Below are 14218 nucleotides of genomic sequence, written 5' to 3'. Positions count from 1 at the left end.
TTATAAAAAGCCTATAAATAATTAATACTTGAATCGTCTCAAAATAAGAATCTCATATTCCCTGGGTTTGACTAGCACAAATTCCACTGTTGAATGAAAATCTGATAAATAAATAATCTATGGCTTCCAGATAATTTGCAAAGTTGACTTACCATTTATATTAATGCACTTCTCATGTTTTTAGGACTTTGTTCCTCTGTACCAAGATTTTGAAAACTTCTACACAAGGAATCTTTACATGCGCATCAGAGATAACTGGAACAGACCGATTTGCAGTGCTCCAGGAGCAAAAATGGATATGTTGGAACAAGTTTCTCATGACTACAATTGGACATTCAAGTGAGTAAAGTTTCCAAAAGTTTGTAAATAGCTAATCTTTAGAAAACTTGAACAGTTGAACAATAACTTCATCAACCATTCCTTCATAGTGGGTGGTGCCAAACTTTTCCATCTTGGTGCATACAATAATCTGTTGTGATAATATATTAAAATAATCTTCCCTGGGTTTTTCTAACTGCTTTTCTATTAATTCTGAAAGAAAAACTTCGGGCTTCAATATAATATTTATCTTTAAAATCCTTTGTATCAAAATATGTATTTGGATTTTTTTTAGCTTTATGACATGTCCACCAAGCATGATAATGAGAGTAATCTGGAACTTGAGCAAATACACCAGTTTTCTAATATATCTTCTACCCTTGCAATTATTTATTTGTGCTATACAATCTTTGGTAGCACAACTACAATAGGAATTAATACTTTATTTTTTAATAATTGAAAGATCTCCGATTTCTGTTTGGAGTTGAAAATGATTTCTAGGTGGAATGGCATATCATATTTTTTTTCAGATTGCCCTATGTTTAAATAAGAGGTACAATTAAAAGTTCTAGATGTGGTAAGTAAGAGGACTGGCACTTGGGATCAGGAATAATTGTTTTATGATTTGGTGTACAGTTAACATGCTTTTACACTGCTTTAATATGCTTGTATATTAATATATGTTTAGCACTATCCTTATAACAGCAGTGACTTTCAGTTGCACTTCCTTTAACTTAATGGGGGATATCCTGCATGAGGAAGTGACAAATAAATGATAAACCAAAATCCTTGTGAACAGGAACATTTTGAAATTAATACAAAGAGATATCAAGCTATTTTAAAATTGCTGATAGATCTGATTTAATTCTTAAGAGAGCTTTCATTTTTCAATGTGCACACTGACATTGTACTCATTTTATTTGTTTAAAGCCAATTATATTAGAAATGTTTAAAAAGCTATAATTAAAGATGATTAATCAAATTGTGAAAAAGAACAGAATTGTCTTTGCTATTTCAGCCTGGCCTTTGGTACGTTTTGGACAAAAGATACTGAAAATTTTAACTAGTTAGCTTTTATTAGTAATGCCAATTGCTTTCTTTCCACATCATATTATAGTATAAATGTTAAGCTCTTTGTTTAAAAAAAATAGTTTTTAGCATAGCATGGTGTCACTGCTTTCAGTAAATTGCTAGAGAACTAAAAACTTGGTGCATTATGTCTCCAACTCCTTGATTTCTAAATGCATTATCTAAATTGTAGCCATTACTGATATTTAATGTACTTGATACTATTGGTGCTCTCTATATAAATGTTTTGTGTTTTTAATTAAAATGTAGGTATACAGGAAAGATAATAAAAGATGTAATTAATATGGGATCCTACAACTATCTTGGATTTGGAGAAAATCATGGTGCTTGCAAATATGCAGCGTCTAAGGTTATCTCACAATATGGATGTGGGATTTGCAGTACTAGGCAAGAGATGGGTAAGTTCTGAGCTTCTTCACCCAGACTTCACAAAATGTATTGTTGCATGTGCTTCCTTAATTCTTAATTAGAATTCTTCTAATAATTCCAATATTTTTTTATTCTCACCTTACTTTTTTATATTTATAGGAAACCTGGATAAACACGAGGAACTAGAAAGTTTAATAGCCAGATTTCTTGGTGTGGAATCAGTTTTGGCATATGGGATGGGATTTGCCACAAACTCGATGAATATTCCTGCTTTGGTTGGCAAGGTATGGCTTCAGGAAAAGGAAGTGTTTGATAAAAGAGAAGAATGAAAATTCCAGTATTTAATGCAAGTGTATTTAACAAATACAATTTGTTAACAAATATAGTTTCTTAGAGGAAAAAACAAATTACTGTAGGAGAACTTATGCCACTATGATTTTAAAGAAGCAGTTTTTCAATATTTCAAGCTGCATTGAGTCATGAAGATATTACTGAGGTCAGAGAAAAAAAATGAGATGGCCATTAAATCAAAATCTATTAAATGAAAAAAAATTCAGCAATATATGGAAAAAGAATTGAACTTTTTTTTAAAAAAGAGAATAATAAAGAAGACACATCCTTACAGAATGTGTGGGATATCAGCAAGGCATATACCAGAGGACTAGTAATGACTTATCTAGGAAAAAGAAAGAAACAAATACGAAAGAAGATAGAGGAGGAACACAGAAGACTCGAAATAGAACTACAAAGAAACCCACAAAATGCTAAAATTAAAAATTTGATGGATCTAGAAAAACACAAATTGAATTTAATGGAAAACGAAGAAATGGCAAATAAAGTAAAAGCCACAAAGCAAAATTTCTTTGAAAACGCAAATAAACCAGGACGATGGTTGGCGTACAAGATGAAAAAAGAGAAAAAAAAAAGATTCATAAATCAATTATCAGACCAAGAATATTTGTTATCGAAAGGAGGAAAAGGAAAAAATAGTAGAAAAATATTGTAAGGAATTACACCAGCAAGACAAAGCGGCAGAGGAAAAGATAAAACAGTATTTAGAGAAGGTGGAAACACCTAAGATTTCAGAAAAATTTAAAAAGGTACTAGCAGAATAACAATGATGGAAGTAATAGAAGCAATAAAAAAAAGGGGGGGGGAACACCAGGTCCAGATGGATGACCAGCAGAATACTACAAAACAGTACAAGATGTATGAAACAACATCATGCTAGAAGTAATCAATGAGCTGTTATTAAAACCAAAAATACCAAATTCTTGGTCAGAGGTTTACATAACTCTTATCCCAAAAGAAGAAACCGACTTGCAACAAATAAAGAACTATAGATTAATTTCTTTATTAAACTTGGATTATAAAATACTTGCATCGATAATTGCGGAAAGACTTAAAAGACTGTTAAGTGAATTTATATACTTAGATCAAAATGTTTTTTTACCCAAGAGACAAATTAGAGGTAATATGCGAATTATATTGAATGCATTAGAATATTACGAAGCACATCCCAGGAAACAAATGGCATTGTTATTTTTGGATGCACAGAAAGCTTTTGATAATGTAAATTGGAAATTTAATGCAACTGCAAATGATGGATTTTGGGAAGAGATTCATAAATATGGTTAAAACTATCTATAAATAACAACAGGCTAAAGTGATAGTAAATGGAGATATGACAGAAAAAGTACTGATTAGAAAAGGGACTAGGCAAGGGTGTCCGCTATTTCCACTATTATTTATATTGACACTAGAAATTTTGAACAGAAATATAAGGCAAGATAAAGGAGTGAAAGTTAAAAAAGAAGAATATAAATTGCATGCATTTGCAGATGACTTGGTATTCATTATTGAAGATCCAATAGAAACAGGTCCAAAACTACTAGAACAAATAGAAGAGTAGGGAGAACAGGCAGGATTGAAAATTAATAAAGATAAAACAAAAAAAATAGTAAAAAACATAACAGAAAAGAGAAATAATGGAGAAATTAGATGTTCAAATAGTAAAAAGAGTAAAATATTTGGGAATTCAGTTGACTTCGATTAAGGAAGATAATTACTATAAATTAAGAAATCAAATTGAAATGGATATAGAGAAATGGAAAAATTTACAGCTATCACTAATGGGAGGAATAGCGGTAATTAAGATGAATATATGACTAAGAATATTATTTTTATTCTAAACAATACCGATAAAACTGGAAAAAAAGTACTTCGAAAAACTAAATAAAATAATAGGAAAATATATTTGGCAAGAAAAGAAGGTGAGAATTAATATAAGAATGTTACAAGATTCAAGGATTAGAGATGGATTTGGTGTATCGAATTGGGAATTATACTATTAAGCAGCAACTCTAACGTGGATAAAAGAATGGATATTATTAAGAAATGCAAGGTTATTATCCTTGGACATGATATGCAACTGCGTTGGCTCGCATTTTTGTGGCATGGGAAAAATAGAATATTTTCAGAGACACTATGTAAGAAATGGTTTATACGCAGTATGGGAAAAAGTAAAAGAAAAGCACTATATGAAAGTATAGTGCTTTTCAACGGTGGCTTTTCAATGTGGCTTTCAATGGTGGAAGCTTTGACACATCTGAATATTAGTAGTACGAAAAAAGGACAAAGATATACTAACAGCACAGGGAGAACTAAAACAGAAGAAAGAATTAAAAGAACAAGGGATTGATATAGGATGGTTTAAACAAATGTAAATACAAATAAGATATGAGAAAGATGTTAAAGAGTATGGTTTTAATATGGAAGATTCAGAATTAATTAGGATACTCATGGGAACGAATGAAAAAATGATTAAAAAATTGTATAGTTATTTACTTAGAATAGATTTAGAAGAAGAAATTAAAGAAACAATGATAAGATGGGCAAAACACCTTGGATATATAATAGAACTAGAAAAATGGCAACTATGGGAAAGGAACTATAAACAGCATACAAAGAGAATTTATATAAACTGTTTTATAGATGGCACATGACACTTGAAAGTTAGCAGAAATGTTTAAGGATAAATCAGCTAAATGTTGGAAATGTCACCAATTGCCAGGAACATATTATCATATCTGGTGGACGTGTAGGGACGCAAAAAGTTATTGGGTTAAAATACAAACATAGTTAGAGAAAATGATACATCAGCCCATAAAGTTTAAGCCAGAGGTATTCTTATTGGGTATTCTATCAGAGAAATATAGTAAAGAAAATTCATATTTATTGTACAAATAATAACAGCAGCTAGAATTGTATTTGCGCAAAATTGGAAAGCAGACAAAATCCCATTGGAAGGGGAGGTAATAAAGAAGATATTAGACTGCAGAAATGAACAGGTTGACATTGAGAATAAAGGACAAAGAGGAATCAGTGTACTACAGGACATGGGGGCAATTGAAAAAAGTGGCTTGAAAAAAGATATAAATAGAAAGAAAAAGGAACAAAACATGAAATAAATATCTCAGATGACACATCAGGATTGGGTGGCCTATAAATTTATTAAACATCAACATCAATTAGGGAGAGGGGAAATAAGAAAATATGAAAATGTAAATATACAGGCAGAAAAATGATATGAATTGACAAATGTTAAATACCAATTATAATGTATATTTAAGAATGAAGTTGAAAGGAAAAATAAAAAACTTTCTACAAGAAAAAAAGATATTAGTGAGTTTTAATTAATTAAAGATATTATTCATTGACTTAATTTTTAAATAATGATTGTTACCTAGTATCTGCTGGTAGTCACATAAACATTCTGTCATAGAAAATATCTGAATAAAATTTCATTCTAAATAAAAGTCCAGAATGTGTTTATTCTTCCTTAGTTTTGTGGTTCTCCCATTATAGCTTTCAAATATAATCAATATTATTTAATATTTCAAGTTGGTGAGAAGTTATGATAATACAAAAGACAACAGATCATTCATATAAAAAATTCAGTAGCATTATGGAGACATTATGCCAATATTTACATTCCAAAGCCATAATCCACCAGTGCGATTTTGAACTATTAATACTTCACAGATTCTTCTTGGCATATTCTTCTTTGTCTTTCAAGTAACATTAAATAAATTGAGAAATTTATAAAAGATGGATTATTCATTGATTTTGAAATTTTTCTTTTCATGAAAACATTGTCAGCAAAGCTATAAGATTAAGTGACCTAATTACTGCACTATTTTTGCCTTCTTATTATCATAAATTGTAAATCAAGAAAACTAACCCTTTTTCTTTGTTTTCTGTAATGCTGCTTACCTACTTTTGCATAAATATATTCAGTCCTGTGAAAATGAACTAAATTAAAAAAACACCAGGAAATAATAATTGCATATATTAACTGCAATTTTGAGTATTTGTGGTTAGTAAATACAGATCTGGTTACCTATGCAAAGGTTTTTATTGTTTTTGCAATTTGGAGCATATGGTTCTTTTCTGGAGAAGGATTTTTAGAGTATGGGGGGGGGTGTAAGTGTGTGTTTTACATACATGCTTGATAGAGTAGTTGGCAGTTGTTCAGGCATAAAATATTTTTTCCAAGGTATCCACAATTTCATGTGTGGAGTTGTTAAGATGGAAAGAAATCCTGTGAGTAACAACGGCCATTTATATTCTCTTGGTGGTGGATTTGATTACATCTGAGAAGAAACTTTATTGTTGCTTCTAAGCTTTAGGATTCAGATTAGATGGGAAAAGATTCTGCTTTATCTGTATCTTTCTGAACTATTTCTTTTGCATTGTCTTATGTTCAGGGTTGTCTAATAGTGAGTGATGAGTTGAATCATGCATCATTGGTCCTAGGAGCAAGACTGTCAGGAGCAACAATTCGGATCTTTAAACACAATAGTGAGTATTTGGGAGGAGATTGGGTTTTTATTCAAATATATATTCTGCCAATATACATGGTCACTCTTAAAAAAATGGATTGTTTTATTTATTTTACAGTATTTATAACTTCTCCAATCCTAATAGAATCTGAACTGTATATTGCAAAATGAAAACTTGCAATTAAAACAATGTAAATAATTAAAATAAGAATAACAAAAACCTATACATCTTAGCTATCCATAAAACTAAAATAATTTGATTTCATTTTAATTTTGGGGATGGATTGCATACTGAAAAAGAACTTCCTTGGCTTCTTTACAAAATGCTAGTGGACACAGTGCCATCTTAGTTTTTATGGTGGATGCACCATAAAATGCTACTGAGAAAGCTTACCACCTCTGCTGTTGGAGGTCTGCAGCAAGCCTCTTGGATGTCCAGACCAGACACCATAATCACCATAATTTGATATATTGCAACATTATATCATAATACTTTTTATGGGAATAACTAGCATCATAACTATTGGGCCAAGAAATGTATTGGTAACTGATGCAGTAATTTCAAAATAGGTCTTAATCTAAGAGGGTCAATAACTATTGGATATCATCCAAAGGCAGTATGTTTACAACCACAGTCAATAGTTCTTGATGTTTCCAAAGCATTCTTCAAAGATTAGCTATAAATACATTACAAACCAATAATACATTGTACATCCTTTTCTTATCCCTTGTTCACTGTTAAACCTCTTATAAAATACTTAACCCAGACATTATCTGTCAGGTGTAAAGCCACGCTAAGAAAAAGCAAAGAATCAGGCTTGGTTACCAGTTTTGTTTCTTCTTTATTGTGTCTCTCCCAACTCAGTTTTGATAAATAAAAAGTAAGTTTATGATCAGAAGTGCCATTTATTATATAGAAAATTTATATTGTAATTTATTAATTACATCATTATGAGTAGAATACAGATAAAAGAAAATTCAATAATAATGGAATATCATAGCATATAAGTGTACAAATAATGCATTGTGAAATAAAAAACAAAGCCCATGAGCACATAAAATTATAAAAACAAATATTTTAAATAACCAATCTTCACACTAGAAATATAGCCATTTGAACCATTCTCAAACTTTAGTAAGTCACATTTTGAAGTTATGTGCCACCTTTTACTTCCCCTTTGGCAATCCATCCATGTTGTCTAAAACATAAATTCAACCTGTCGTAACTGCCCTTGAATTTTACCTAACTTGATTTCTTCCATTACTTTCTACTTTACAATTCTAAAGTCATATCTAACAGTCATACAGCTGTTCAGTAGCTTTCCTGGTCTCTTGCCCTGGACAATCACTATTGCTGTGCACAGTAAATCAACACTGAGACATTATGACACTATCTATCATCCCTATGTTTATGCCGAGTTTCATTTCCCATGTTACTATGACTCACCTTGTACAGATACTTTTTTTTTCACAGTACATTTCATTATTACCATCTGAATACTTAATGCTGACATAGAGATCTCATTGTTTACCTTTAATTCTAGTTAATTTATAAAGTAATTCAAGAAGTCATGGTATCATTATACAATTCTTCTGCCTAATCCTATTTTTGGCTAATCAGAAATATATTTAGCTTTCTCAAGGCATTCATGAATTCACCTCACATTAGTTGTTTTTAATGTTTTTCTCTCTTGCATCAGTTTAGACATTGCTCTGCTGTCAACATATCTGATTCAGTTTCTTTATAACACAAAATGGTGAAATGTTTAATTTCATTTGGATATATATAAATATCATAAATATAGATACGATTTTATTTTTGCCTGTCATTGTTCCTTTAATCCATATAAGAGAATACGGTTTGCTGAGTTACCAGTTGATCTAAACCAGCAGTTCCCAACCTTTATGGTTTGGCAGTGTGGGGAGAAAGAGGAACTGTCCCGTGCAAGCGGTGGGCCACCACACATACATGTCTCTGCTGGCCTGCTGCTCACGGAAGTCAAGTTGCGCACACACATGCTGAATTGCAACTTGTGCAAGTTGAGTTGCACATGTGTGCACTGAAACTCCACTTGCGCAAGTTGAGATGTGTGTATGCTTGCCAGCCTGCTGCTTGCACATGTCAAGCTGGTCGTATGTATCAACCCGTTACTCAAACAAGTTGAACTGCGCATCTCTTGTGCAGCCCGGTTCTAAACAGGCTGCAGCTCAGTGGTGGGCCATAGCCTGGGTGTTGGGGATCTCTGATCTATACATACTGCAATTGTGCTTTTTATGTCTGCTTCTGCTTTTAGTCCTTTTCTGAAATAGATTTGTAACTGTGCTCTTTGTGTATAGATATGCAAAGCCTGGAGAAACTACTGAAAGATGCCATTGTATATGGGCAACCTCGCACACACAGGCCATGGAAAAAAATTCTCATCGTTGTTGAAGGCATCTACAGGTAGTCTACAACACCATTTCATTGATGTTCACCATATTCACTTTTTATTTCCATTTTAAGTCAAAATGTAACCAAAGACAAAATACAGCATTTTCACTACTTGATGTTGGTAGTTCTCTTTAATGTAGCAGTAACAAGTGTGCATGCCCCAAGTAGTACTAATGCCAGTAAATCTACTTTTACTTTTAAGCTCTGCAGCAATAGACTGTGTTTTATGTGCAGACACATGGGCATTTTGGGGAGTCCTGGTGAAATTAATGAGTGCTTCAGTATTTTCAACAGAAGCTGGTTCTAAAGCTTTACTACAAATCTAATCACATATTTTCCACAAACTCAAAAATACACTGTTTTTTTTTAAATTTAAAATGTTAAGTAACTATTTATAAAATGACGGTATGTCACGATCACAAGCTCTTGTCACAATTTGTAAAGCAGCTGGCATTCTGATTCTTAAATATATGTTACATGAAAGGGGTTACTAAGTTCCCTATCTACCTATACACCTAATGTATATGGTTGCAAAACAGCCTCCCAACTTTTGGAAATAGAGAACCCTACTCAAAATTTGATTCCTGAATTATGGTCACTGCCTTTCCCAGTTGAGGCCTATGACTCCGTGCCCAATTGCTACGTGTAAGACCTTCTGCCATTTTTTCATACAGAAATAGAAAGGTGTGTTATATATAAGTGTGTCTACTGCAATGATTATTTATTAGGAGATTTTCAGTTTAATTTGTGCTTTTTCTAACAGCATGGAGGGATCAATAGTCCGACTGCCTGAAGTAATTGCGCTTAAGAAAAAATACAAATCTTACCTCTACGTGGATGAAGCTCATAGTATAGGAGCACTGGGTCCCAATGGCCGGGGTGTAGTTGAGTATTTTGGACTTAACCCTGAGGATGTGGATATTATGATGGGGACATTCTCTAAGAGCTTTGGAGCTGCTGGAGGATACATTGGAGGCAAGAAGGTAAAAAATAGTTATTGAGAATTTGGATAATTGTAAAAGGGCAAACTTCTGAAATATTTGCAATTTACTGATTTCAGAATGTCAAAGCTAGCCATTAGAATTTCAGGTAAAAAGACTTGTTTTTTAAAAGCTGTGTGCAAGTTTTTTGAAAGTCACAAGAAAAAACCAGATAAGTGTATTTTGTACTGTGCTTTTTTTCTTTGAACTCTTTTCACAGAGTATTCCCATGAAAAATGCATAGCCCAACAAGTATTTATTTAATGCCAACATTTAAAAATTTTAAAGCTACAAGATTAGTGAAGGTACTCTGTTCTAGGTGCTAGGTATCTTGTTCCAAAAATGAAATATAGCAAAATATAGCTGTTTAAAACTTATTTGATTTTTTTTTTTTTTGCTTTATAAGTGTCTCCTGTTATATCTATCATGATAGTAGTATTACCTACTCACTTTTAATACTATATATCGTAATACAGTATAATGAAATAAAGCCCTAGTACAATTTTCACATTTCAATGAAAACAACATTTTATATTTAAATATTTAAACTAGTTCTGTAAACTTTGTGTTTCTCCTGTTCTCGTTTCATAATTGGCTTGTCATATTTTCAATTTTAAGTGCTTTGGTTGACCTTTTTTATGGTTAACCAAAGACCATGGCAAGTCAGCTCAGCAGCCCCTTCATACCTATTCTTTTATATTTTTAATATTTAAAAAATCTTCAATTGTTACAGTATAGTCTGTTTTCAACAGAATTGTATGAAATTTTTAGAAATTATATTCAGCTAAATTTGCTTTGAACAAATCTTGTTGAAAGCACTATATAACAAATTTAAGATATTTCAATATGCTTAATTTATACTAATGCAATATAAGGTAGTAGAAACTATAATAGAATTCAGCAAAGTTCTTGATGATGGCATACTTTGGATGGAGACCTGTCATGCTTAACATTGGAAATGCAGAAATTGATCTATATACTAAGAACTCAAATTCAAAAATCTTGGAAATATTCTTCGTGTTTTTTCTTCCTTTTGAATATATTTTAAAAATTGTTGAGATAACTTTGTACTAGGGTAGTCACAAGGAAGAAATTAATTTTGAATTATCCCTCACCTTCTTTTAGCATAAAGTTTTAAAATAATGATTACTGCATATGTAAAAATGCTATAAATCAAATATATAATAATCTATTTTGCTAGACTTAAAAATAAATAGTATCTTGTAATTTTCAAAGTATTAATCCAATTCTTACATAGAATTTATTTCTACAACCATTTGGCTAACTGCAATGATGGGTGTATTTTCAGAATCTTAATACCATTAACTAAGTGAATTCTCTTTTCACACCCTACTTCTTTTCAGTTCTGAGATACTATTTCAATAAACCAGTTCTAATTTACCTATTATTGAGAATATATCTACTAATAGTTTTCTATATTTGCTTTATCAGGAGCTGATTGATTACCTTCGTGTCTACTCACACAGTACAGTGTATGCCACATCATTTTCCCCTCCAGTTCTTCAACAAATAATTGCATCAATGAAGTGTATTATGGGCGAAGATGGCACAACATTTGGTGAGAGTTGGTCATTGCAGTAGTTTTGTGTGTGTGTGTTTTGGGTTGTTGGTTTTTTTTTGTTTGTTTGTTTTTTGGTATATGTACATAAGGAAATATATTTTCTAGCTTTGGCTAGAATAAGGGAACAACTTTTTCCAGGAGCGTAAAAAAAGGAATTGGTCTATATAAAGCATTTGAAAGAGGCACTTGACAAAGAATAATAACATAAACTGCTCAGGAGGGCTGTTCCCTGTTGCTTTTGCATCTATCTCTGTGCACAGCAACTTCATTTTCCTGGTTATTCAGCAGTAATATTATCCTGTGAGCAGCTAAGATGCAACTTGCAAAGCAGTCTTATGAGTCTTGCAAAGGAAGCAGCTATTTTAATGCTTCTAAGAGTGGTGCTTCATTTGCACTAATATGTTTAGCAAAAGCACCTTTCCAATGCTTTGCTAAGCCCTAGAAATAATTCATTAAACATAATGAATCCACCTTCTAACAATTGTACTATAGAAATCGATAGACTATGTAGATCTTTCGGAACATACACAAAAATATCTTTTGAAATTGTTATGGCAACCATATCATTTTTAAGGCTTATATACCAGTATCAAAAGCTAATCCCAATTGTCTCCACATACTTTGTGAACAGGATACACATGTGTGAAAACACAATTAGAGACAGTTTCTGAATCCACCATGTATGAAAAAGACATAGCTGCTTTAACAATAAAAAAGAGGCATTTAATATACACCATTATGAATTTCAAAGCTCTATTTGCAAAGATGTTGCACAACCTTAGTAATCAGTTTGATTGCCTTGGGTACTAATGTAATGTGATATTGAACATTCAAGTCTTTTTAAAATGGATTCTGTGCTGAGATTAGAGATGCATTTAAGTAAACTAATGCACTTTTTATTGAAAAATTGCTAATAGAAACTGAAGTACCTTTGCCAACTTTCACATGATTTGAGTAGTTCTTCCTACCCAGCTATATTCAGGATGTTAAAAATACTTGATTCATATTAATAGGATTATATGGGATGATGTGTAAAGCATTGGACTTAACACAAGAGGCCTCTAAACTCACAATTTAATTAAAGCTATCCAAAGTTTTCTACTGGCCACTAGATGGCACTATTTATGGAAATTGTTAAAACTGTCTTAATCTTTTATAGACGAGTGTTTTGGGAAAATATAAATTTATCCTTTTTATTTCATATAGATATAATTTGACATCATTGCCAGGTGAAGACATGGTATTTCTTTTTTTATCAAGAGGAAAATTTGATAAAACTTGAAATAAGATAAATTGGTTTAAGTGGCATATAAGTATCTTGTTAAATATTTCTGTCACTCTGTAAATGTTCATGATTGAATAGCCGTGCTCAAATTTACAGGAAAAATATGCACTATGAGCTTGTGATGATTTGTCAATAAACTAAATGGAAGAAATAGACTGTCTTCATTGACACTATAGTGGTGTGCTTATATGTTTGTATATAAGAAAATTCAATTTGAGTTTTTCAGATTGCCTCTAAAATGTATCTGGAAAGTTGCCATTGATATCTTACCAGAACCTTTAGAACTGCAGCCCCAAAAATGTGGTGAGGTAGTTTGCTTCTGGTGGCTTTGAGGATAAAGCTGATACATTTGATGAGGTAGTTTGCTCCAGATGGTTTTTAAAATAGTAGTTATGGCATTTTATCAAATAAAGCTGCCCATATCAAGTACATGACTGGATAGCTCATGAAGTTAAAAAATGAAATATATATATATATATATATATATATAGATAGATAGATAGATAGATAGATAGATAGATAGATAGATAGATAGATAGATAGATTATATGTATGTATGTATGTATGTATGTATGTATAAAACAGCTTATCAGAAATAAACCTCCAACATAAGCAAAATGGGCTCTGTCCCATACCTGTGTTCCAAGGTTCAGATACAGAACCAGGTCTTCAAAGAATTTTGAAAAAGCCAGCTGGGTGGGTATGCTCAGCGGCTACAGGTATTACCCAAAGAAATAGTTGTTAAATAAATCTATCTTCCTCCATTGGCTTTGATTGTCAGAAACTGGCTGAAAAGGTTGCAAATGGTGATCACATGAGCCTGGGATGCTGCAACTATTGTAAAATGCATGCTGGTTGCCAAGCACCAAAATATTGATTACATGATTCTGGAGATAATGCAACAATTGTTAAGTGTAACTGCAAGGACCAGTTGTAAGTCACTTTTTTTCAGTGCCACTGTACCTTTCAACAGTTGCTAAAGGAATGGCTGTAAGTTGAGGACTATCTGTATGCTGTACAGAGTCATCTCAGAATAATTGAATTTCTGAGATTTTGTAGCACTTATAGTATGTATGAAGCAGGATGAGATATAAAATATGTTTGAATGTGTGTATTGAGAGGTTGTATAAAGTTGATTACACTATTTTCAAATTGGACTTTCAAATTGCATCCTGCTACACGTTGGTTTTGTAACCTTTTTCACACAGTGAATCTCCATATACAGTATGATTAAGTAGGTTAGGGAGGCTTCCTATTATGGGAATAGATAATCGGTTTGTCTGATCAGAGTTTTGATCAGATCTGTCTGATAGAATTTTT

The 14218-nt window shown here is 32.0% G+C and overlaps 1 protein-coding gene across 2 annotated transcripts in view; it reads left to right on the top strand.

Moving 5' to 3' along the window:
- SPTLC2 (serine palmitoyltransferase long chain base subunit 2) overlaps positions 1-14218 on the top strand; it is a 51454-nt gene that overhangs the window by 24689 nt on the left and 12547 nt on the right. For both annotated transcript variants that reach the window (XM_032232238.1, XM_032232245.1), the window contains exons 3-9: positions 185-339; positions 1657-1805; positions 1936-2060; positions 6546-6639; positions 8958-9063; positions 9815-10034; positions 11484-11610. In XM_032232238.1, coding sequence (XP_032088129.1) covers positions 185-339; positions 1657-1805; positions 1936-2060; positions 6546-6639; positions 8958-9063; positions 9815-10034; positions 11484-11610 — 976 coding nt within the window. The remainder of the gene's footprint in view (positions 1-184; positions 340-1656; positions 1806-1935; positions 2061-6545; positions 6640-8957; positions 9064-9814; positions 10035-11483; positions 11611-14218) is intronic.

The sequence above is a fragment of the Thamnophis elegans genome, chromosome 1 (assembly GCF_009769535.1).
Source record: "Thamnophis elegans isolate rThaEle1 chromosome 1, rThaEle1.pri, whole genome shotgun sequence".
NCBI classification, from domain to species: domain Eukaryota; kingdom Metazoa; phylum Chordata; class Lepidosauria; order Squamata; family Colubridae; genus Thamnophis; species Thamnophis elegans.
Note: the sequence above shows the minus strand (reverse complement) of the source record. Positions and strands in the feature narration are given on the sequence as shown.